The following is a 26,691-nucleotide window of genomic DNA, read 5'->3' on the forward strand; positions in this document are numbered from 1 at the left end:
GGAGCGGTGCTTCATCTTACTCATTGATGGCGGCGGATCTTGGCGGCGTGGCGCAGTGGAGACTCGGCGTCCGATGCGCGGAGATGGACTCACGCAGGAGGAGGACGATGTATGGCATCATGGTGACGTCGATGGCAGAGAGACCTGGCAAGGTCGGTGCATTAATTTCTGCTCTGAAGATAGATTGGTGGAAGACGGCGGCGGCGAGACATAAGAATGCGCCGGACCGGTTTGTACCCCAAACCCAGTACGTGGCTCGGTTGGGGCCTCCGGCTTTATATGTTAGGCTTTGGTGCGATGTCTGCTTGGTATTAGGCTCGGACTATCGGCACCCCTTCGTCAAGTGAATAGGAGTAGAGACAGTTGTTGCTAAGATGGTGGCTTCAGACTACTTGATATACTATTTTGTACATCATTGTGAATAATTAATAAAATGGCAGTATGCATCGTTTAGATGCAGAGGCCAGGGATAATCTCCTTTTAAAAAAAATGTCACCAGGGGTGAACGACGTGGGGAGCTAATGAGATCTATCCACCTTTTGTTCAAAACTGAAATAATATTCCATGGTTAGGCGATTGATAGGCTTGCGAAGACTCAGTGGAGATAGCGTGATTTAAAGTTGGATCATTTTCTCAACTTAACTCACCGCCCTAAGAAGGAACAATCGTCTCTTTTCCCCTCGGTCATACTGCTTGACTCCCATGGAGTTCAAGATTGAAGGGCTCTGGGCTAGCCTTGGTACATCAAGAAGGTGCTAACCAAAGATGACCTTCTTAAGAGCAATTACCCGCCACAGAATCAAGCCATTTCACTATGGTCCCCAGCAAGGCGTAGACTTGATGGTGAATACTTTTAACATAAGTGTTCAAGGAGAAGCAGCACTCATGTGCTCTTGCATTCATGTCACGTACGTGCAATAGCTGTACTCATGTTCTCTTTGGCAGTTTGGCCTGATTTATTAGCTACGTATATCCAGCATGAGCCAACAGTACTCATGTGTTGTTGCAGATCTCGAGATCATTATGATGATAGAAAAGTCGTCACTATGTATTAAAAACAGATGAGTGGTTGGAGAGATAGCCAATCAGCAAGCTGGGACTAAACTTGAAGACTTGTGAGACTAATTTGAAGCAAGGCTTGGCAGCGTTCTATGGATGCTATAAATACCCCTATCCAAGAGAAAAGCTCTACACTTCATAGGTATCCTCAGTTGTTCTTCACCCCCACCCACCCCAAATGGCCAATTTCAAGGTCACTGGTTATGCCGGGGCACTGGAAAACACTAAGCTTGACTTCCAAAGCTTGTATTTGCATAGGATTAATTCTGGGGATAAGAAAAACCAGTATGTAGTGATAGATGGATTTGCTACTACTGACCTTGGTCTCACAACCATCAACGACTGGGCAATATATGATGGTGTGGCCCCGGACGCAAAGCTAGTCGCTCGTGCAAAAGGCATTCGTGTGAATGCTGCTGACTGGTGCAATTTATTCATCATAGTGTTCGAGCTTGACAGGTAACTTGTCTGTGTTTTGTCCTGTAATGTGCTAACATGTTACTCTTCTTTAGCTAGCATCACATTGTCTTGGTACATGCATATGATATTTGTGAATCACACAGTTTTAAAGGATCCACGCTTTCTGTAATGGGAGCAACTGCTGAGGAACAAGGTGAATGGGCTATTGTTGGTGGGACTGGCGACTTCGCTATGGCTCGTGGTGTCATCCAGAGAAAAATACATCAAAAGGTAGCAGATGGAGATGTATTAGAGCTTACTATCGATGCAGTCTGCCACAGGAAGGTGAGCGTTATATTCAATTTTGTATAGGTTTTCCTCACTCAAACTTTAGATTTTACATACGCATACATTTTGCAAATATCGGATCACACAAACCTCTCTACCGGTATTCCAAATCGTACAATTTTTTTGTTTCTGCTTTTATTTCTACTCTTACGAGCAAGTTGGATGTGCATTTCTCAAAGGAAAGAAACATTGCTGACAATGTTTCACTACTTGCATATACAGGGGCAGCCTTCACCCACTCCGCAGCCTCCTGCCCCAAGCCAGCCGATTCAGCCTCCTGTTCAGCCGCGTCCTGCCCCCACTCCCATAAAATATGGACCATGGGGTGGAACTGGTGAAAAACTTTACCAGTTCAACCCAAACATGTCTGTACGCCTAAAGAGTATGACGGTCTTCCGTCATTATGCTGTTAATGGACTTACTTTCACTTTTATCGGCCAAGATGGCCAGGAACACGCCAGCGAACTTTTTGGTAATAGCGTTCTTCGTGGCAACAAAGTTGACAGTGTGAGTTTTGTTCACTATTCGTTTCCTCATCCATTTGATCAATAATATGTTTCGTCTTCTTGTCCTTGTTCATTGAGATTCCAAAATTATGGCATCACTTATGGTTTGGTTTTGTCCATTTGGCAGCAAACATTTCAGCTAGGCCCAACGGAGTTTCTGACGGGGCTGTCAGGAACATACGGCCATGAATCCAGATCAAACAATATTGCTATGTATTCCCTTAAGCTGGTCACTAACCTCGGCAACACTCATGGACCTTTCGGAACTCCTGGGATAGGCACCCCTTTCAGCTTTTCCGTGCCTCAGAACAACAGAATTGTGAGCTTCTTTGGGGGATCTACGGGTTACGCCATCAATTCAATTGGTATCTACACGCTCGACAATTCTGCTTAGCAAGCATGTTTTACTTGGTGCAGCTACAATTTTCGACTGTAGCAATAAGAGGGCTAGGGTTCTCCCTAAACCAGCCTTGCTTTATTAGTTTTATTTTACACTTATATTTAAGATGGTAAGGATCTACCTACACCATGCCACAAGCAATTTATGGTTCCTGTACCTTTTTTTCTTCAAAAAGCTCGCCAGCTCCGTGGCATGTAAGGCTAGAATCATCAGAATAAAAGAAGAGAAGACCTGATAAGATCCCATCGAGGACATGCTTATTTATGGTTAATCTCTTTAAGGTCCTTCTAATTTGTTGCAACCGAACTATCACCATGTTGATGCAATCTCATCCTTCAAATGTGACATGACAGGCAAAAAATTCAGTAACATGGTGTGCTTAGTCATAACTTTATTTTTATCAAATACTTAGTCATAACTGATAAATAATTTGTAGACAATGTTTATTAGCCCAAAGGCAAGATATATGATGCATTTGGTGCGGACGCGCGTTGGTCAAATTGATCAGACATCCATCTGGCACACATAAAAACGAAACGTGAAATGGAAGTGCCAGCGGTTAGTGTTCATCGCTCCATTGAATATTTGCAAGACTGGTGAGGTGGTGGCTGGGAGCTCAATGCCATGTCGCATGGTTATAGCACTCACCTAGCCGGTTCCATGCTTCAACCGCACCATTACTAGGAAACTGCTTATAGGTGTGGTCAAATCAGTGGGGGTAGGCCCAGCAACCCACCACTGCTAATCTGGCCTGATAATAGTGGCGTGTGGAAATGTTGGACCACCACTAGAATAACTTTATCAATGGCGAGCTCTTCCACGCACCTACCACTGGTAGTCCGGGCCCAGGTTAGCCATGGGTGAAAATCACCCGTGGCGATTGCCACATATAAGCGCACAATTCGTAGTTAGAGGAACAGTGGCATGCCCGTCTAGACACCCACCCATGGTAACATGCCTACTAATTTGACCCACCATAGCCCCAAGATACGTACTCCCTCCGATCCGTATTAATTATATAGTGGAACCTTATACCAAATGAGTGAGAATTAATATTGGTGAGAGGTAGAAATTTTGGTTTTCTACATTTTTTAGATTTTACTGTGTTATTTTTGTTTGACCATTGTAGTTTAAGAAAAATAGTTTGATTTTTCTAGGTTTCATTATTTGTAATATTTTAGACATTTTATTAATAAATTTGTCTTTAGTTGAATATAAATTAAATTTGAACTGCAAGTACATTTGAATATAACTTATTCTACACCCCTTAGTAACGCTATATACAAAATCTAGTAAAATGGTGTATAAAATGTAGTAATTCTGAAAATAATATTTTTACTACCCAAGTTTGTAATTTAATACACTTTTACAAAAATTACTATATTTTGTATACTATGTTACTATTTTTGTATGTACCGTTACTGATGTGTAGAATAAACTATTCTACAATCACTCTTACTTTAGCGTTACTATATATAGTAACACACTATGCAAAATATAGTAATTTTCAAAAAAATGTACTAAATTACAAACTTGGGTAGTAAAAAAGTATTTTCTAGGTTACAATATTTTATACACCGTTTTACTAGATTTTGTATTTAGCGTTACTAGGGGGTGTAGAACAAGTTATTCTATATATATTAACTATAGCAAGTTCACCCCAAAAATGCTAAATTTTGACATGGATCGTGTAATGTTTATCTTGGGTGTAGAAATTTTTCAAGGCCAACGGATGACGCGGCAGTCCAGTTTATAAGCATCATTGTCACAACTTTTGTGATATCTTCTAAATTTTTAGTCACGTCCTAGAGGGATCATATAATGGCACCATGTAAAGTTTCATGTTTTTGGGACTTCGTTTGCATTTCTTGGAATTGAAATCTAATAAACTCCATGTTGGGGGTTGGGTATTGGCACCCTCATGTTTGAAATTCATTTTCGTTTCTTGGATAAGGCCTAAACATGGACTCAAGGACACAAATTTGATTTTAAACCCAATTTTGCCAAGTTCTCATGCACTTGCTGTTCAATTTCTCATTATAACCACTATACCTAAAAATGCACTTAATAGCTTAAATACAACAAATGAACCCCCAAAAAAATCCAAATTTTTACATGGTACATGTAATGGTGTATGTTAAGTGTACAATTTTTTCAAGGCCAACAGACGAACTAGAAGACGCTTCGCCTTCAAACTTGGCCCGTTCCCATGAAATCTTGATTCCCCCTCGTAGATGGTATATACTACCTCCGTCCGGAAATACTTGTCATCAAAATGAATAAAAGAGGATGTATCTAGATGTATATTAGTTCTAGATACATCCCTTTTTATCCATTTTGATGACAAGTATTTTCGGACGGAGGGAGTATGAGTTCTAAGCAATGTCCGTTACTTTTTTCAAGAAGCCTTTCTCAAAATTTTACCACATCCCTTAGGGATCATATACCAAGTTTCATGTTTTTGAGACTTCGTTTGCACCTTTTGCAATTAACAACCCAATAATCTTCATGTTCGGGGTCGAGACATGGCACTCTCATGTCTGGAATTCCTTTTCTCCTCTTGAATAAGGCTTAAACATAGACTCAATAAAACAACTAAGATTTTTCAACCCAATTTTGACAATTTTTTCATGCACTTACAGCTCAAATTTTACTTACATTCACTAAATGCCTATAAATGCACTAAATGGTTGTATAAAATAAAATAGAGTAGGGGGAAGAAAGAAAAATAAGAAAAAAATGTAGAAATAACTTAGGTAAAGGAAAAGAAAACTAATAATACACAAAAGAAAAAATGGGGAAAAAAGGGAAAAAATGTCTTTGTCGAGTGCCATGTAGACGGAACTCGTCAAAGTATGTCCCAGCATGTTTTTTATCGAGTGCCATGTAGTCCGAATCCCAGTTTGATTTGGTTTGGTGGGGCCCGAGTATGCTGACGGGCAATCGGAATCGAAGTCCCGTGTATATAAGCAGAGGCGTCCATGCACAAAGGCACAAAGCAAGCTGAGGTCTCGTCCACGATGAGGACTGCAGGTACGTGCAACTCTGCCCACAGATCGATCAAGCATGGACATGGACACGAAGGGGCAGCGGTTGCAACGACATCCCTTGTTTTCGCGGCTCAAGTGCGGCGAGGAGGAGACGCTAGCACCTAGGAGCACCGACGAGCGCCTCTTCGTCACCGACGTCTACCTCGTTCGTCCGGGGAGAACAGCCGGCGGTGAGAGCGTCGTGGCGGCCTGCGTCGAGATCGGCACACGGAACCTCATGCTCGGGAGTTTGTCGTCGGAGAACCCCTGCGTGAAGCTGCAGACGCCGCTGGAGCTGGACAAGGAGTTTTGCTTTTACGTGGTACGTATGGAAGACGGCTACGCCGTCGACGATGACGCCGACACCTACTTGGACGCCCATGCGGCAGTCGTCGAGTTCCAGGGTTTTGCTCTCGCTCCGCCGTTTCTCCACACGGAGGAGAAAGGCAATAACGACCACAAGGAGGAGCAGAAGACTGACAGCGAGATTGACCGAGACGTGGCCAGGGCGAGCAGTGCCGGCGGCAACGGCAAGGACGTTGGACAGGTTGTAGCTATAGGAATCTTTGGGTTCTTACGCTCGTTTCTATGCTAGCATCGATGATGTAATCTTGAATTCGTCTATGGATGAATTGCATAGTACGTTTATAATTAAACGGATTGGTTATGGAGCAAGTACAAGGATTTGGGAGGACCCATGGATCCCATCTAACCATGGGCTTAAGCCAATTGTTAGGATACCTAATGCTACTGTCATAAGGGTGGAACAACTACTGGATCATGTAACAGGAGGTTGGAATGAAGAGGTTCTGTGTTACGGCCCAGCCTACAGCCCCTACCGCACCAGCCCACACTAGCGGTCAGGCCCAAGAGAAGAACGGACGAGCCCACAAGCCCAGCAAGCGGTACGGAGGCCCAGAATGGACGACCTAGCTACTTAGGCCAGCAGGGGAACCGAGCAGAGGCAGGCAGAAACGAGACACTGGCGGCGGCGGCTTTCTCTCCCGATCCCCTTCCTTCCTTGTATCCCATGAACCCTAGATCGAAAACCTCCAATTCCTCTGTACTCCGCTTGTGATTGAGTTTAATTGCCTAGTGGGAGCGTAACATTTGGTATCAGCAGCCTTTCCACCCACCACCTCAACCCTGGCCGGTCGATTTCCTTCGATCATCCAAACCCGTCGCGGCAAGACCATAGCCATGGAGGAAACCAACAAGGCCTTGGCCGATCTGACGGCGGCGATCAGCGGCATATCGTCCCAGATCGGCGAGATCCACCCCATCGTCCTCGAGCTCCAAGGGTGGCGACCAGCCGTCGAGCGCTCGGTCGAGGACCTGCGTCCGGAGGTGGGCGAACTGCGACAGCTGCTCAAGGAGGTGCGGCCGGAAACCGCGCCGGTGCTTGATCCGATTCGTCTCACGGATCTTCCTCCACTCCTTCCGTCGTCAACCGCACCGCCGCTCAAGCCTTCCCCGATCGCGGACGCGCGTCTTCCTCAACCCAGCGAGCGCCTCTTGCCTCGCAGTGGCGACGTCCACGGGCCCGTTGGCCACAGCAGGACTCAAGATCACCGGGGGTTGTCGCCGGGGGAACGGACCCCGCGGGCACCTCCGGTCACGGGTATGGCCGATTTCCACCCCTTTGCTGCAGAGAGTTCGTTTATGGGAGAGCGTCAGTTCGGATTCAGCCGATTTCCACCTCCCCCACGTTTTGAATTTCCTCTGTTTGATGGCGATGGCCCACGAGCATGGCGTCTGAAGTGTGAGGCGTATTTCAGAGTCTGTACACTTAGTCCTGACACTTGGGTGAGTTGTGCCGCGATGTATTTCATTGAGGGGGCACTGTCTTGGTTGCAGTCCACCAGGGCGCACCTTATCTATACGGATTGGGGTGCATTTGCAGAGGCAGTGTGTGCACAGTTTGGGAGAGAGGAATTCCAGTCTCTGTTGCGACAATTCAATCGTCTGCAGCAGAGTGGTTCCGTGACTGAATATGCAGAGAAGTTCACCCAGCTCATGCACAATTTAGTGGCCCATCATGAATCGTGGGAGCCATCTTATTTCATTACGCATTTTATTGATGGGTTACAGAAAGATATACGTGCTGCTGTAGTTTTACATCGACCCAAGACTCTTGATACTGCCGTAGATCTTGCTTGTTTACAGGAGGAAGTGCTGGAAGCTATGCGCAAAGAAGATAGGAGGGAGGATCGTCGGCACTCGGCACCGGCTACGTTCCGAGGCGTGCCACACACAGCCCTTTCTCTGGCACCGCTACCAGCAGCTGCGCCGACCAAGCCAGCGCTACCAATGGAGGGGCGCAGCGCGGATCATCGCGCACTGGAAGCGGCGCACCCTCAACCAACAGAAGACAAGATTGCAGCCCTCCGTGCGTACCGACGCGCCCGCGGGCTCTGTTTCACCTGTGGCGAGCACTGGGGGCGCGATCATCGCTGTGGGCCAACCGTCCAGCTGCATGTGGTTGAGGAGCTTCTCGCCATGATGCACAGCGAATCGGTGGACATCAGTGAACCAAGCGCGCGTGACGACGCAGTCAGCGATCGGAGCGCGGACTGCTGCGTCATCTCCAAGGAGGCACTCGACGGAGGGGAATCCCCTACCACCATGCGTCTCCATGGCTGGGTGCAAGGGCGCGAGGTCTTGATTCTCGTCGACTCTGGCTCGTCCCACAGTTTCATCTGTGAGTCGTTCGCCACACAACTGCAAGGCGTGGTCAAGGCCAAGCATCCTCTGACGGTGCGCGTGGCCAACGGAGGCGTCATGCGATGCGACCAGGAGCTGCCGGCGTGCCCATGGCAAACCCACGGGGTCACCTTCGACACCAACCTTAAGGTGCTTCCGTTGGGTTGCTACGACGTCATCCTTGGCATCGACTGGCTTGCACAGCATAGCCCAATGAAGGTGCATTGGCTCGAGAAGACGATGGACTTTGACTACAAGGGCGACACGGTCCACCTCCAAGGTGCTCGAGCGAATATCAGCCAGTGCCACCAGCTATCAAGCGACGAGCTCACTGAGTTGTTGCAGCGCTCGGGTGTCGCGCGCATGGTTCAATTGTACGCTGCAGAGCAAGGGGAGCCAATCATCACCGAAGTGCCGGTGCCTGCTGAAGTTGAGGCCCTGATCAGCGAGTTTGGACACCTGTTTGAGGAACCAAAAGGACTACCACCACAGCGCTCTTTCGATCACACAATTCCTCTCCTGCCCGGGGCGAAACCTGTCAACGTGCGCCCATATCGATACAGCCCGGCCTAGAAGGGTGAGATTGAGAAACAGGTTGCAGACATGCTTGCCCAAGGTATTATCACGCCCAGCTCCAGCCCCTTTGCTTCACCAGTGCTGCTCGTTCAGAAGAAGGATTTGTCTTGGCGTTTCTGCGTGGACTACCGACAACTCAATGCAGTGACAGTCAAGAACCGCTATCCTCTGCCTGTCATCGATGAGCTACTGGACGAGCTGGCGGGTTCCACGCTGTTCACTAGTCTAGATCTCCGAGCCGGATATCATCAGATTCGGATGAAGCCTGAAGATGAACACAAGACCGCTTTCAAGACCCACCATGGCCACTTTCAGTTCAAGGTTTTGGCGTACGGCCTTACGGGGGGACCGGCAACTTTCCAAGGAGGAATGAACATAGTGTTGGCTCCAGTGAACCGCAAGGGAGTACTGGTCTTTATTGACGACATCCTAGTGCACAGCGCCACATTGAAGCAACACTGTGAGCGGCTGAGAGAAGTGTTCCAGCTACTCGACGAGCACCAGCTGAAGATTAAGATGAGCAAGTGCACCTTTGCCAGGCCCAGTCTGCTGTACTTGGGGCATGAAATCAGTGGAGATGGAGTCCGCACTGACCATAAAAACGTAGCGGCAGTAGCAAAATGGCCAACACCAACCACCGTCAAGGAGGTACGCGGTTTCCTCGGTCTCGCGGGGTATTATCGCAAGTTTGTGAGGAACTTTGGCATCACCAGCCGCCCATTAACAGACCTGCTCAAGAAGAACACAGTATTTCGATGGACTGAGTTGGAGGAAACAGCTTTCCAGGAACTTAAAAGAGCACTGATAACTGCGCCAGTGTTAGCACTGCCAGATTTCAAGGTCCAATTTGAACTGGAAACAGATGCGTCGGACAAAGGCATCGGTGCCGTCCTGAAACAAGGCAAACATCTGGTAGCTTTCTTGAGCAAGGCTTTGGGTCCACGTACCAGCGCATTGTCCACATATGAGAAGGAAGGGCTGGCGATCCTATTGGCGGTCGAGCATTGGCGGCCGTACTTGCAGAACGACGAGTTCCTGATCCATACTGACCAGCGAAGCTTAGTGCACCTTGAAGACCAACGGTTGGCGACACCTTGGCAGCAAAAGATCATGTCCAAGCTCCTCAGCCTGCGCTACCGCATAGTCTACAAAAGAGGTGTGGACAATCGCGTGGCAGATGCTTTATCTCGACGCCTGGGACCCCCACAAGGAGATCTGGCATCGATCACGGCGACGGTGCCGGCTTGGTTAGACTCAGTTCAGCAGGGTTACAATGAAGACCCTATGGCACAAAGGTGGCTGGCTCGTCTAGCTACAAGGGCAACCAACAAGGACGACTTTACTTTGGACTCAGGTATCATCAAGCAGCATGGACGGGTATGGTTAGGTAACAATGTGCCTGTTCAGAAACAAGTGTTGTCAGCCTTGCATGCGAGTGCGATTGGAGGGCACTCTGGTTTCAACGTCACATACAAGCGAGTGCGGCGGCTGTTCACTTGGCCAGGGATGAAACAACACGTCAGACTGTTCGTCGAAGACTGCCAGATTTGCAAGCAAGCCAAGCCGGAACGAGTCAGGTACCCGGGGCTCCTAGAACCCTTACCCGTGCCTACACAAGCCTGGGAGGTCATCACTATGGATTTTGTTGAAGGTTTGCCGCAATCAGCCAGATACAACAGCATATTAGTGGTGGTGGACAAGTTCTCGCGACTAGCCCATTTCATTCCATTGTCGCACCCGTTCACTGCATTCCAAGTGGCTCAGGCTTTTGTCAACGACATCTACAAGCTCCACGGATTGCCAGCAGCGATTGTCTCCGACCGTGACCCTATCTTCACAAGCATCCTGTGGAAGGAGCTGTTTCGTCTGACGCACACTGAACTACGCATGAGCACAGCTCGCCACCCGCAGACGGATGGGCAGTCAGAACGAGTAAACCAGTGTCTGGAGACTTACTTGAGGTGTTTTGTCCATGCATGCCCAACCAAGTGGTCCCAATGGCTGTCTCTAGCTGAGTTCTGGTACAATACCTCACCACACTCTGCCTTGGGGACGTCCTCTTTCGAGGCTCTGTACGGGCACGCGCCAAGGTTCTTTGGCATCGATGACCCACTGTCCTGCACTGCACCGGATCTAGAGGATTGGTTGCAAGACCGAGCGCAGATGGAGGCCTTGCTTCGTCAGCACCTGCTTCGAGTGCGACAACAGATGAAAGACTCTGCAGACAAGAAAAGATTAGTACGCGTGTTCGCGGTGGATGATTGGGTGTTTCTGAAGATCCAACCCTACATCCAACGGTCGCTGGCCACGAGAGCTAACCAAAAACTTTCCTTCAAATATTTTGGTCCGTTTTAGGTGGTGCAATGGGTCGGCCAAGTCGCCTACAAGCTTCAACTTCCCGCCTCGTGCAGCATTCATCCAGTTTTCCATGTATCTCAACTGCGGCGAGCACTTCCTTCGTCAGAGCATGCGCTGGAGGAGCTACCAGCGGAAGCAGCACCCAGTCCCGAGCCCGTGGAAGTTCTGGGCACTCGTCTCCACCGCCGTGGCAAGAACCAAGTCCCGCAAGTTCTCATCCGCTGGACTGATCAACCAGCGTCCCTGGCGACCTGGGAGGACCGTGACGAGTTGCAACACCATTATCCAGAAGCTCCAGCTTGGGGACAAGCTGGTTCTCAAGAAGGGGAGACTGTTACGGCCCAGCCTACAGCCCCTACCGCACCAGCCCACACTAGCGGTCAGGCCCAAGAGAAGAACGGATGAGCCCGCAAGCCCAGCAAGCGGTACGGAGGCCCAGAATGGACGACCTAGCTACTTAGGCCAGCAGGGGAACCGAGCAGAGGCAGGCAGAAACGAGACACTGGCGGCGGCGGCTTTCTCTCCCGATCCCCTTGCTCAGGCTATTATGAAAATTCCAAAAGGAAGGCTAGCTGAGGATATTTGGGCGTGGAACCTGGGGAGGCATTCTAATTTCTCTGTACGATCAGCTTACAGGGCCCTTCTAACAGCGAACTCGACAGTTAATAATATTATTGGTTCAAAAGAGGAGCCGAACAATCCTTCTGGACGAAACTATGGAGAATGAATGTGCCTCCTAAGGTTCGTCATTTTTGGTGGCGTGTGATAAAAGGTTTTATTCCCTGCCGTGCTAGACAGAAGTAAAGACATGTTGAGAGGATCTCGTTCTGCCATTCATGTGGTCGGGATGAAACCATCATGCATGCATTATTTGAATGCACCTGGGCGCATCTTTTTTGTCAAGAACTGAAGGCAGCTACTTCGGTTAACATTCCAGAGCTTCATCAGAATTCTTGGGCAATGGATATTATAGACAGTGAGAAAGTTTCTTCACATGATGCAGCGATCATATTATGTGGTGCTTGGGCAGTGTGGTGTCAGAGGAATGCGCGGCATCATGATGAGCAAGTCCGAACAGTGAGTCAGTGAAGGGGCACATCTTCGAAACCAGGAGATTGAAGAGCTCAGCGGCAATTTGGAACTCTTCGAATTGAACTTCATTGGTCGGGAGGCTAATGAAGGGGCACATCTTTGTGCCAAGCAGGCGTGAGCAAATAGAAGGAGGTGTCTTTGATCAATTTTGTACCTACTTTTATAGTTTCCTGTCTACAGAACGATTGTAAGCCCGCTGATTAACTAATGAAAGCTCATGATTGGCGCTTCAACGCGGACGCTCAAAACAAGGAGGACGCCTTCTCGTGGCGTTCCTACCTCTCTGCACGTTGCACCGTGCCTATGTAATTCTGTACTCACTGCCACAGCAGTCCTTTGAGCAATATATTCAGGTGCGGGAGCTCCCCCCCCCCCCCCCCCCCCCCCCCGCGGTGATTCTCAAAGAAAAAACGCACGCAATTTATTGGTCCAAACTATCCGGACACAATTTGTCATTAACGCAGTCTAGTAAAACGCATCTGCCTGTCCGTTTTCTAGCAAATCAGTAGCAAACCAAGGTGGCATTGCAGGAGTCCGGACCTCCGGCCGTGCATTGTAAGCGGTCCGTATTGTTTCCGCGCTATAACCCGCGCTTGCCCACCCTCTCCGCTCCAATTATTTCTGCGCCAAAAGTTGAAGCGGAAAGGGGCGCCGGTCAAGATGACGACGAGGTCTGAGAACATCTTGGCGAAGGAGGCATATGTCAAGCGCTATGACATGTAGAGAGAAAAGAATGTGGAGAGGTTTAACATGTTGATGGCAGCGACCGAGAAGAAGATCAACCTCGAAGAGGAGAAGACCAAATTCGAAGAGAAGAAGGTTGAGCTCGCAACCGCCTCAGAGGATCTTGACCATGAGGAGTTGACGACTTGGATCCCGATACGGCGATGATCGTGTGCTTCGTCCATGTTAAAATGTTGAAGCTTTTGGCAGCCGTGATGGAGACGTCCCAGAAAGAGGCGGATTGTGAGGACGCGGATTGTGAGGAGGAAGCGGTGGCAGAGTCGGCGAAGAGGCTTGGACAGCAGGTCTAGGAGGGCAAAAATATCATATATATATTGCTCATATTGCTATGCATTTAAAATAAAGGATAGTCAGACCTGGGCGGCTTTTAGGGGATGTGATTGGATGGCCAGCTTCCGTATCCATCTTTGTGGACTGATACAGATAAATTCATAGGACAAATAATGTGTCCATTTTAGGAACGCGTTGGACATGCCATTACCACATATATATTTTTTAAACGAGGCAAAAGATTTGCCATTTTTATTGATTAAGAATGAGAGATTTTCCAGGTTAATTAGAGGAAAACCAAGCGAAAACCCATACACAACCCCACAAGGGGCACGCACAGCCGACCTGGCCACAAACAAATGCCAAACAGTTGACCGAAGCGTCAAGGACAAGAAAACTCCGATTTTGTTGAAGAGCTACACAGGAGAAAGTTGTGAGCGTCGCACTGATCTAATCCAGCACATCATCCGAAGAGTACCGTCCGCTGAAAACCGCCCTCATAGAGTCATAGTTGATGCAGAAACATCACAGGCAGCTCAGACTTCTCTGTCACGGCCAGAAGCCAGCATAGACACACCCATTGGCGCACTGGACCTCAACATCAGAAGGACAAGCCGCGACCCAGCTTTGCGCGCCAACATCGTCGTCGCCACACAAGTCGTAACGCCAACCACTAGCATCACCGGTTGCCCGCCGGCCAACCGTGATTCCGCGCACGTCCAACCTGCAGGAAGTACAAAAGAGGCCAAGATCTTCGAATACAGCGCACCAAAGAGGGAAAACGACGTTGAAGACGACGCCACTGCCCGATCCTTCATAGGATCGTGACTTTCGCCCGCAAATCATGACCAAAGAGCGCTGGAAGCGCGAAACTCCACGACAGCGCCTCCAAGGAGGATAGCGACACCCACCGGCGCCACCGCCGCCGGCTGGCAGGTGTCGGCGAGGCTTTCACCTGGAGCAGCACGACCAACACTCCCACGCAGCACTCCATTGGCCCGCACACCTCTGACGCAGCGAACATGACACCGCCGCACCAGAGCCACCTCCGCCCTCGCCATCTATCTGCCAAAACAGACGAACCAGATCCAACATCTGGCACCCACCACCACCACACGAGCACCCCCACGCCGAAGAATGGAGCTCCCAGCTACGGCAGAAACTCCACGGACGCAAACAACTAGAACCAGCCAAAGCCGGCCAGATTCGACCGAAGCCGGCGAGATCCGGTGAGCTGGCACTCCATCGAGGAGATCCCACGCACTCCATCGAGGTATAGATATAATATATATTTCTTAATTGTATTTATAATTTTACTGTACAGTGTAAGAAGAACGTATACTTCCTATAAAAAAAGAGTAAAAATAGATGTGTACGCTGGGACGTAACGTAGGCGGCTGCTCCGAGTCGGAATTTCAATTTGAATTGGTTTGGCGGGACCGGGGCATGCTAACCGCCAATCGGAAACGAAGTCCTGTGTATATAAGCAGAGGCGTCGATGCACAAAGGCACAAAGCAAGCCGAGGTCTCGTCCACGATCAGGAAGCTGGACATGGACACGGAGGGGCAGCGGTTGCAACGACATCCCTTGTTTTCGAGGCTCAAGTGCGGCGAGGAGGAGACGCTAGCACCTAGGAGCACCGACCAGCGCCTCTTCGTCACCGACGTCTACCTCGTTCGTCCGGGGAGAGCAGCCGGCGGTGAGAGCGTCGACGTGGCCGCCTGCGTCGAGATCGCCACCAGGAACCTCTTGCTCGGGAGGCTGTCGGCGGAGAACCCCTGCGTGAAGCTGCAGACGCCGGTGGAGCTGGACAAGGAGTTTTGCTTTTACGTGGTACGTCTGGAAGACGGATACGCTGTCGACGATGACAACGACACCGACGTGGACGCCGATGCGGCAGTCGTCGAGTTCCAGGGTTTCGCTCTCGCTCCGCCGTCTCTCCACACGGAGGAGAAAGACAATAACGACCACAAGGAGGGGCAGAAAACTGACGGCAAGATTGACCCAGACGTGACCAGGGCGAGCAGTGCCAGCGGCAACGGCAAGGACGTTCGACAGGTTGTAGCTAGAGGAATCTTTGGGATTCTTACGCTTGTTGTTTCTATGCTGGCATCGATTATGTAATCTTGAATTCGTCTATGGATGAACTGTATCGTACGTTTTTGTTTGACTTAGTCGTGCATCGTCGACATGGACCCACAAAATGCACGCAATTTTTTGGACCAAACTGTCCGGACGCAATTTGTCATTAACACGGTCAAGTATTTGTCGGCGAACGCATGTGCCTGTCCATTTTCTCGAAAATCAGTAGCAAACCAAGGGGGCATTGCGGGAGTCCGGACCTCCACATGCGCATTGTGAGCGGTCCGTATTGTTTCCGCACTAAAACCCACGCTTACCCACCCTCTCCGCTCCAATCATTTCCGCGCGAAGTTGAAGCGAGAAGGGGCGGCGACCGAGAAGAAGATCAACTTCGAAGAGCAGAAGACCAAATTCGAAAAGAAGAAGGTTGAGCTCCCAGCCGCTTCAGAGGATGTTGACCATGAGGAGTGGACGAGTTGGATCTCGATGTGGCGATGATCGTGTGCTTCGTCCATGTTAGAATTAGAATGTTGAAGCTTTTAGCAGCCTCCATGGAGACATCCCATAAAGAGGCGGATAGTGAGTACACGGATGGTGAGGAGGAGGATGCGATGGAAGAGTGAGCGAAGAGGCTCGGACAGCAGGTCTGAAGGGCAAAAATGTTATTTTTTGAATGGACTACCAGACTGGTTCTATTGTGAACGGGCGCATGTAAAAACTGTAAGCATCCACCTCTTTTTGGTTGTGATTAGGTGCTATGAATATCGTACTATTGCTCATATTGCTATGCATTTAAAATGAAGGATAAGTCCATAGGACAAATAATGTGTCCGTTTTAGGAAGAACGTTGGAGATGCCCTTAGAGCAACACCAATGCGCCGACCCAAACGGACACGCGCTTTGTTCGTTTGGGTCGGCCGCCCGCTCGTCGTTCGCTCTCTTTTGTGTTTGGGTCGGCAGTGCGCCCAACGCGTAGACCCATTTTCGCCCTCGCGGCCGGGTTGCCATGGTTTTTCAAACATAATTCAAACAAAATACAAACATTTTACATAGTTTCACAAACAACCAAGTATAGTATCATAGTTCACAAGCTAAATAAATATATCATAGTTTACAAGTCCAATAAAAATTAGATTGTCTCAAATACATTTTAAAATAAGATACATCTATTAGTTGCCAACGTGAGCCCACATATGCTCAACCAAATCATCTTGCAGCTGAATGTGATTTTTCCAATCACACATTTGATGATGAAATTGGGTGCAGACGTTGTTGCTCCTCTATGTTCAGGCACAACATTGTCACCCTGAAACTGAAACCCTTGGTCGTAGATACGTTCCGGGCGATTACCCTCTACGATCATATTGCATGATCACACAATCAGTCATCACCTCCCGCAACTTCTTGGTGCTCCAAGTTCTAGCGGGATACCGAACGATGCCCCATCGAGATTGCAGAACACCAAAGGGACACTCCACATCCTTCCTAGTACTATCTTACTCTTGTGCAAATCTCCTCCTCTTCTCTTCTACAGGTTTGGAGATTGTTTTGACAATCGTAGTCCACTGAGGATAGATACCGTCACCTAGGTAGTATCCTTTGCGGTAGTGTTGGCCGTTCATGTTAACATTCACTAGCAGGCAGTTGCCTTCGGCAAGCCTTGCAAACACCGGAGAGTGTTCAAGCACATTGACATCATTGTGCGATCCGGCCATGCCAAAGAAAGAGTGACAGATCCAGAGATCTTGTGAGGTCACGACCTCAAGTATGACAGTGCAAGCTTTTGACATGGCCCTTGTACTGCCCTGCCAAGCAGAAGGGCAGTTTTTTCACTCCCAGTGCACACAGTCTATGCTACCAAGCATCCCCGGGAAGCCCCTGCTAGCATTCATCGCCAACAAGCGGGCTGTGTCTTCAGCATTTGGCTCTCTCAAGTACTCAGGACCAAACACTGCAATCACAACCTTGCAAAACCTGTACATGGAGTCTAGGCATGTAGACTCGCTCATACGGACGTACTCATCAATGAGATCACCGGGAACTCCGTATGAAAACATCCGGATAGCTACAATGCATTTCTGATAAGAGGAGAAGCCAATCTTTTCAAGGACATCATCCTTGCACTCAAAATACTTATCACACCCGACCAGCCCCTCCCGAGTACGGTTGAAAACATGCCTAGCCGTACGGAAACGGCACCGAATTGGTGATGTTTGAAGCGCGGGTTGGGTGTCTCGAAGTAGTGCTTTCAAAGAAGGAAATGGCCGCTCTCTCGGTCGCGATTCAACGCCGAAGTGTGGCCCGGGATCGAGCCCCGGAACAACGGCCGATGCCTACTAAAGTGGTCATGGATGACCAACACGGCAGCCACCATCTCCTCATCGTCGGATGAAGAATCATCCGAGTCGCAAAGGAAATTGTGAAACAAGAACTCGTGGCCAGCGTCCATTTGTACCTTGCGGGCTAACCGCTGAACAGCTTGCGAGCGTCGTCAAAGAGGCAGGTCGGCGAAGAGACGCGCGCCTCCCCTGGACCAGGTAGCTGGCCTGGCGGTGTCTCCTCCCCTGCCTCCCCTGGACGTCCGAGAAGTTAGATGATTTGGAATGATGAGGGGTGATTAGAGATTAGAGGTTAAATTGAGCGGTGATGAGGGGTGATTAGAGATTAGAGGTTAAAATAATTCAGAAATTTGAAAATAAAAAAATTCAAAAAAATCATAAAATATCCTTTAGTACCGGTTGGTGTTACCAACCGGGACTAAAGGTGGACCTCCAGGCAGCAGCCACGTGGAGGGCCTTTAGTCCCGGTTCGTGTAAGAACCGGGACTAAAGGGGGAGGCTTTAGTAACGACCCTTTAGTCCCGGTTCCAGAACCGGGACTAAAGGCCCTTATGAACCGGGACTAAAGGCCCTTTTTCTACTAGTGATGTCATTGCTGAAATTGCCGAGTTCTTGTAATTGATGGTGCTTTTTACACTATTCATACCATAATTTGGGTTAAAAATCCGATATACGTTGGTGCATGATTCATAACTAACGTAATCTAAGTTATAAATCTGATTAATAATGTTGGCCTTTTATTTTATGTATGGTATGGTACTAATTCTTCTACTAAAGGTACACGCATCAGGGCATCTCCAATGCGGTGCACCAAATTGTCGCTAAATGTCTGGACCGGATAGTCGTCCATTCATTATTTTCCATCCAACGACAATCATCAAATTTGTACGGACCAATCCAGATGTCCGAAATACCACAAACCACAAACCAAACATATGGGAGATTTCCGGGTGTCCGGACCTCCCCTGCATTGGACTCCGACACACCTGGACTGCCCAAAATCGCCACCCGAAGCTCATGCATTTGGACAAGCTCACCACTGTTTCTTCGCCGATTACCCTGATTGCCGCCATTTCGCATTTCCTCCGCCCGATTGGCGCCACCACCCCACCGTTCCTTCCCATCCCGCCTTCCACTGCTGCGATCGATGGAGCCGCAACATGAGGACCCAACAAAGACGATCGTCCCCAGAGCAGGAGATCCCGACCATGGTGTGGCTGCACGCAAGGCCGCATCCGCATAATGCAACCCCTGCAGCCACAAGATGAAGAGGGAGGGCATGATACACCAAAGCGTGCCACTACACAGGTGTTGCTCGTTCAACCATTGAAGTGGCCATCCTGGTTTAATCCACCCTACTAGTTTACCTCCCCAAAGCCCCTGTGGTAGAAATTGCCGCAGCAATATGCATCCACCTTCACTTTCAGCCATCGAGTGATGTCATCATCGACCTCAATACTGACTATGGCTTCACAGATTCGTGGTCTCCTTGCTAGTAGTAAAGATCATTCCTTTTGTATCTTAAGTAATGGTTATTCTGAAGGAAATATGCCCTAGAGGCAATAATAAAGTTATTATTTATTTCCTTATTTCATGATAAATGTTTATTGTTCATGCTAGAATTGTATTAACCTAAAACATAATACATGTGTGAATACATAGACAAACATAGTGTCACTAGTATGCCTCTACTTGACTAGCTCGTTAATCAAAGATGGTTAAGTTTCCTAACCATAGACATGAGTTGTCATTTGATTGACGGGATCACATCATTAGGAGAATGATGTGATTGACTTGACCCATTCCGTTAGCTTAGCACTTGATCGTTTAGTATGTTGCTATTGCTTTCTTCATGACTTATACATGTTCCTATGACTATGAGATTATGCAACTCCCGTATACCGGAGGAACACTTTGTGTGCTACCAAACGTCACAACGTAACTAGGTGATTATAAAGGTGCTCTACAGGTGTCTCCGAAGGTACTTGTTGAGTTGGCGTATTTTGAGATTAGGATTTGTCACTCCGATCGTCGGAGAGGTATCTCTAGGCCCACTCGGTAATACACATCACTATAAGCCTTGCAAGCATTGTAACTAATGAGTTAGTTGCGGGATGATGTATTACGGAACGAGTAAAGAGACTTGCCGGTAACGAGATTGAACTAGGTATTGAGATACCGACGATCGAATCTCGGGCAAGTAACATACCGATGACAAAGGGAACAACGTATGTTGTTATGCGGTTTGACCGATAAAGATCTTCATAGAATATGTGGAGCCAATAAGAGCATCCAGGTTCCGCTATTGGTTATTGACCGGAGACGTGTCTCGGTCATGTCTACATAGTTCTCGAACCCGTATGGTCCGCATGCTTAAAGTTTGATGACGGTTCTATTATGAGTTTATGAGTTTTGATGTACCGAAGGTTGTTCGGAGTCCCGGATGTGATCACGGACATGACGAGGAGTCTTGAAATGGTCGAGACATAAAGATCGATATATTGGACAACTATATTTGGATACCGGAATGGTTCCGGGTGAGATCGGGATAATACCGGAGCTCCGGGAGGTTATCGGAACCCCCCGGGAGGTATATGGGCCTTAATGGGCTTTAGTGGAAAGGAGGGGAAAGGAGCAAGGGAGGGGGCATCCCCCCCCCCAAGCCCAATCCGAATTGGGAGGGGGGCCGGCCCCCCTTTCCTTCCTCCCTCCTTCCTCTTCCTTCCCTCTCCCTCTCCAAATAGGAAAAGGAGGAGTCCTACTCCCGGTGGGAGTAGGACTCCCCCCCTTGGGCGCGTCTCCTCCCCTTGGCCGGCCCTCTCCTCCCCCCTTTATATACGGAGGAGAGGGGCACCCCATAGACACAACAATTGATCTCTTGATCTCTTAGCCGTGTGCGGTGCCCCCCTCCACCATAATCCACCTCGATCATATTGTAGCAGTGCTTAGGCGAAGCCCTGCGTCGGTAGCATCATCATCACCGTCATCACGCCGTCATGCTGACGGAACTCTCCCTCGAAGCTCTGCTGGATCGGAATTCGTGGGATGTCATCGAGCTGAACGTTTGCTGAACTCGGAGGTGCCGTGCGTTCGGTACTTGGATCGGTCGGATCGTGTCGACGTACGACTACATCAACCGCGTTGTCATAACGCTTCCGCTTTCGGTCTATGAGGGTACGTGGACACACTGTCCCCTCTCGTTGCTATGCATCACCATGATCTTGCGTGTGCGTAGGAAATTTTTTGAAATTACTACGTTCCCCAACAGAGGCATCAGAGCCAGGTTTTATGCGTTGATGTTATATGCGCGAGTAGAACACAAGTGAGTTGTGGGCGATACAAGTCATACTGCTTACCAGCATGTCATACTTTGGTTCGGCGGTATTGTTGGATGAAGCGGCCCGGACCGACATTACGCGTACGCTTACGCGAGACTGGTTCTACCGACGTGCTTTGCACACAGGTGGCTGGCGGGTGTCAGTTTCTCAAACTTTAGTTGAACCGAGTGTGGCTATGCCCGGTCCTTGAGAAGGTTAAAACAACACTAACTTGACGAACTATCGTTGTGGTTTTGATGCGTAGGTAAGAACGGTTCTTGCTCAGTCCGTAGCAGCCACGTAAAACTTGCAACAACAAAGTAGAGGACGTCTAACTTGTTTTTGTAGGGCATGTTGTGATGTGATATGGTCAAGACATGATGCTAAATTTTATTGTATGAGATGATCATGTTTTGTAATCGAGTTATCGGCAACTGGCAGGAGCCATATGGTTGTCGCTTTATTGTGTGCAATCGCCCTGTAATTGCTTTACTTTATCACTAAGCGGTAGCAATAGTCGTAGAAGCAATAGTTGGCGAGACGACAACGATGCTACGATGGAGATTAAGGTGTCGCGCCGATGACAATGGTGATCATGACGGTGCTTCGAAGATGGAGATCACAAGCACAAGATGATGATGGCCATATCATATCACTTATATTGATTGCATGTGATGTTTATCTTTTATGCATCTTATCTTGCTTTGATTGACGATAGCATTATAAGATGATCTCTCACTAAATTTCAAGATAAAAGTGTTCTCCCTGAGTATGCACCGTTGCCAAAGTTCGTCGTGCCGAGACACCACGTGATGATCGGGTGTGATAAGCTCTACGTTCATCTACAACGGGTGCAAGCCAGTTTTGCACACGCAGAATACTCAGGTTAAACTTGACGAGCCTAGCATATGCAGATATGGCCTCGGAACACTGAGACCGAAAGGTTGAGCGTGAATCATATAGTACATATGATCAACATAGTGATGTTCACCATTGAAAACTACTCCATTTCACGTGATGATCGGTTATGGTTTAGTTGACTTGGATCACGTGATCACTTAGATGATTAGAGGGATGTCTATCTAAGTGGGAGTTCTTAAGTAATATGATTAATTGAACTTAAATTTATCATGAACTTAGTCCTGGTAGTATTAGCATATCTATGTTGTAGATCAATAGCTCGCGTTTAGCTCCCCTGTTTTATTTTTGATATGTTCCTAGAGAAAACTAAGTTGAAAGATGTTAGTAGCAATGGTGCGGATTGGATCCGTGATCTGAGGATTATCCTTATTGCTGCACAGAAGAATTATGTCCTTGATGCACCGCTAGGTGACAGACCTATTGCAGGAGCAGATGCAGACGTTATGAACGTTTGACAAAGCTCAGTATGATAACTACTTGATAGTTTAGTGCACCATGCTTTACGGCTTAGAACCGGGACTTCAAAAATGTTTTGAACGCCACAGAGCATATAAGATGTTCCAAGAGTTGAAATTGGTATTTCATACTCATGCCCGTGTCGAGAGGTATGAGACCTCTGACAGTACTTTGCCTACAAGATGGAGGAGAATTGATCAGCTAGTGAGCATGTGCTCAGAATGTTTGAGTACTACAATCACTTGAATCAAGTGGGAGTTAATCTTCCAAATAAGATAGTGATTGACAGAGTTCTCTAGTCACTGTCACCAAGTTGCTAGAACTTCGTGATGAACTATAATATGCAAGGGATAACGGAAACGATTCCCAAGCTCTTTGTGATTGCTGAAATCGATGAAGGTAGAAATCAAGAAAAGAATCAAAGTGTTGATGGTTGACAAGACCACTAGTTTCAAGAAAAGGGCAAAGGGAAGAAGGTGAACTTCAAGAAGAATAGCAAACAAGTTCCTGCTCAGGAGAAGAAACCCAAGCCTGGACCTAAGCCTGAGACTGAGTGCTTCTACTGCAAAGGGACTGATCACTGGAAGCGGAACTGCCACAAGTATTTGGCGGATAAGAAGGATAGCAAAGTGAACAAAGGTATATCTGATATACAGATTATTGATGTGTATTTTACTAGTGTTCGTAGCAACCCCTCGGTATTTGATACTGGTTCAGTTGCTAAGAGTAGTAACTCGAAATGGGAGTTGCAGAATGAACAGAGACTAGCTAAGGGTGAAGTGACGATGTGTGTTGGAAGTGGTTCCAAGATTGATATGATCATCATCGCACGCTCCCTACACTTTCGGGATTAGTGTTGAACCTCAATAAGTGTTATTTGCTGTTTGCGTTGAGCATGAATATGATTTGATCATGTTTATTGCAATACGGTTATTCATTTAAGTTAGAGAATAATTGTTGTTCTATTTACATGAATAAAACCTTCTATAGTCATACACCCAATGAAAATGGTTTGTTGGATCTCGATTGTAGTGATACACATATTCATAATATTGAAGCCAAAAGCTGCAAAGTTAATAATGATAGTGCAACTCATTTGTGGCACTGCCGTTTAGGTCATATTGGTGTAAAGCGCATGAAGAAACTCCATGCTGATGGGATTTTGGAATCACTTGATTATGAATCACTTGATGCTTGCGAACCATGCCTTATGGGCAAGATAACTAAGACTCCATTCTCCGGAACAATGGAGCGAGCAACTGACTAATGGGAAATAATACATACTGATGTATGCGATCTGATGATTGTTGAGGCTCGCGGCGGGTATCGTTATTTTCTGACCTTCACAGATGATTTGAGCAGATATGGGTATATCTACTTGATGAAACATAAGTCTGAAACATTTGAAAAGTTCATATAATTTCAGAGTGAAGTGGAAAATCATCGTAACAAGAAAATAAAGTTTCTACGATCTGATCGTGGAGGAGAATATTTTGGTTACGAGTTTGGTCCTCATTTGAAACAATGCGGAATAGTTTCACAACTCACGCCACCTGGAACACCACAGCGTAATGGTGTGTCCGAACATCGTAACCGTACTATATTAGATATGGTGCAATCTATGATGTCTCTTATCGGTTTACCACTATCGTTTTGGGGTTATGCATTAGAGACAGTTGCATTCACGTTAAATAGGGCACCATCTAAATCCGTTGAGACGACACCTTATGAACTTTGGTTTGGCAAGAAACCAAAAGTTGTCGTTTCTTAAAATTTGGGGTTGCGATGATTATGTGAAAAAGTTTCATCCTGATAAGCTCAAACCCATATCGGGGAAATGTGTCTTCATAGGATACCCAAAGGAGACGGTTGGGTACACCTTCTATCACAGATCCAAAGGCAAGATATTCGTTGCTTTTAATGGATCCTTTCTAGAGAAGGAGTTTCTCGCGAAAGAAGTGAGTGGGAGGAAAGTAGAACTTGATGAGCTAACTGTACCTGCTCCCTTATTGGAAAGTAGTTCATCACAGAAATTTGTTCCTGTGACTCCTACACCAATTAGTGAGGAAGCTAATGATGATGATCATGTAACTTCAGATCAAGTTACTACCGAACCTCGTAGGTCAAACAGAGTGAGATCCACACCAGAGTGGTACGGTAATCCTGTTCTGGAGGTCATGTTACTTGACCATCACTACTGGAATCTGGCATTTTGCCGTCTGCCTCCTCTTTGCCGTCCGCCAGCTGACGGCAAAGAGCCTCTTTGTCGTCCGCTTCCACAAAGCGGACGTCAAAGAAAGGGCTGATGGCAAAAAGTGTATTTGCCGTCAGCTGCTTCTTTGCCGTCAGCCAGCTGACGGCAATGAGATGGAAAGCAGACGACAAAGAGCCAGGTGGGCCCCACAGCGCACGGCTTGGCTAGGTCAGCCTATTTGCCGTCAGAGAAATCTTTGTCGTCCGCCTGCCGGTCCTTTACCGTCCGCTGGCGGACGGCAAAGAAAGGGCCCAGCTAACGGCCGTATCCCCTTCTGCTATGCTCGCCCTTTGCCGTCCGCGAGCGGACGGCAAAGAACGTGCCCCCACTAATTCGTAACGGCCGCCCCACCCCAATTCCCCTCACTCTCACCCCCTCTCCACCCCACGCCCCCACTCAACCGCGCCCGCACCGCCGCCGTCGAGCACCACCGCCGCCCAGACGCTGCCGCCGCCCCACCCCGCCGCAGCACCACCCCGCCGCCCCGGAGCCGTGCGGCCCCGTCGCCACCGCCCGGACGCTGCCACCGCCGCCCCGGAGCTAGCTAGTCATGTGTGCATCATGTTTAAATTTCAATGAATTTGAAATGGGGACATGTGAAAGCCTCAGAAATCTTTTCTGAAAAAGACCAAGATAAATATTGCTTCAAATAGGTCCAAGAAAATGTTCATGTTTCTCTATGGAAATATTGGCCAGAATTAATATTCAAACCAATATTTTTAGGAGCTCATAAATATTTGTTTTGGGCATTTGAAGCTAATGCAATAATTATTTGCATTGGATATATATACATGTTATATATTTTATATATGTCCAATAATTCTGGGTAAATGTGAGGGGCTCTGGAATAATCCAAATAGTCCCTACAAAAATTTACCAGAAGCATATAAAATGATTTAGTGCAGAGACTAAATCAAAACAGAGTTAAAATAAATGGGAAAACAGAAACTAAAATAGAAAGAAAGAGGGACAGAGAATCTTCCTGCACAGCCCACCACTGTAGCAGCCTACTGGCCGAAGCCAGCCCAGCCCACCAGGAGGAGAAGCAGTTGCGTGCCCGGTGCACAGACGAACCACGCCGGCTCCTCCCTGCCTGCGTGCCCCTCGACCGCCTGGTCGACTCCACGCGTACCACGCCGCCTCCTCGACCCTCTCTCACTCTCCCGCAAGCTCATCCCCTCCTCTAGCTCGCTCTCTCACGCCCGCCGAGCACACCCGAGACCGCCGCTCGCCGCTGCCGCGGCCATCGTGCACCCTCGCCCCTTCGCCGAGTCCAGAAGCACCGCAGAAACCTCCTTGTCCTCCCAATCAAGCTACGGGACGCCGGGAGGCCCTGCTTCATCGTCATCACGGTCATCTTCAACCTCGGGCACCCGAGCCCCTCGCCGTCGATTCGCGCCGTCAAGGACGTCCCCGAGGCCACTGACCTATTGCACCGCCTCCCTGTGAGCTCCTGCTCCCAACCCCTCTCTCCCCGCTGTCGAATCCCTCCTCTAGTCCCCCTGGCCACCGCGGCCAAAGCTCCCGCCGCCGCGCCTGTCGCCGTCGTCGTTGCAGGTCACCGAACTCACGTCCGAGCACGACCTCGAGCTCATGGATCTCCCAGGAGCCTGCCCAGCCCCTCAGATCGCTCGCTCGCCAAGCATAGCCCCGCGCCCGTGCTGGCCCGAACTCCGGCCACCGCCGCGAGCTTGCCTCCGGTGAGCTCGGGCCACCTCAGCCCCTGCCATTTGCACAGATGGATGCGGGCGAGTCCCAGCTCCGCGTAGATGCCCTCATCCGCCCCTTTGGTCGCCGGAGATGCAAACCCGAACGTCTCCGCCGTCTCTGGCTTCGC

The 26,691-nt window shown here is 48.5% G+C and overlaps 2 protein-coding genes across 2 annotated transcripts; both read left to right on the forward strand.

Annotated features, from left to right (window-relative positions):
• The first annotated feature begins 1,191 nt into the window (after positions 1-1,191).
• Positions 1,192-3,016, forward strand: LOC109786313 (uncharacterized). Its single transcript, XM_020344892.4, has 4 exons — positions 1,192-1,518; positions 1,623-1,803; positions 2,029-2,313; positions 2,440-3,016. The coding sequence occupies exons 1-4, from the start codon at positions 1,238-1,240 to the stop codon at positions 2,704-2,706; spliced, it is 1,014 nt and encodes a 337-aa protein (XP_020200481.1). The 5' UTR covers positions 1,192-1,237; the 3' UTR covers positions 2,707-3,016.
• Positions 3,017-6,559: 3,543 nt separating this feature from the next.
• LOC120969076 (uncharacterized) lies at positions 6,560-9,017 on the forward strand. Its single transcript, XM_073504400.1, has one exon. It carries the CDS (start codon positions 6,942-6,944, stop codon positions 9,015-9,017), a length of 2,076 nt encoding a protein of 691 aa, XP_073360501.1. The 5' UTR covers positions 6,560-6,941.
• Positions 9,018-26,691: the final 17,674 nt, after the last annotated feature.

This window comes from Aegilops tauschii, chromosome 7, assembly GCF_002575655.3.
Source record: "Aegilops tauschii subsp. strangulata cultivar AL8/78 chromosome 7, Aet v6.0, whole genome shotgun sequence".
NCBI classification, from domain to species: domain Eukaryota; kingdom Viridiplantae; phylum Streptophyta; class Magnoliopsida; order Poales; family Poaceae; genus Aegilops; species Aegilops tauschii.

Coding starts and splice junctions, on each gene's coding strand:
- LOC109786313 (XM_020344892.4), top strand. CDS start 1,238: ATGGCCAATTTCAAGGTCACTGGTTATGCCGGGGCACTGGAAAACACT. Junction 1,519..1,622: donor ATAGTGTTCGAGCTTGACAG/GTAACTTGTCTG, acceptor TGAATCACACAG/TTTTAAAGGATCCACGCTTT. Junction 1,804..2,028: donor ATGCAGTCTGCCACAGGAAG/GTGAGCGTTATA, acceptor TTGCATATACAG/GGGCAGCCTTCACCCACTCC.
- LOC120969076 (XM_073504400.1), top strand. CDS start 6,942: ATGGAGGAAACCAACAAGGCCTTGGCCGATCTGACGGCGGCGATCAGC.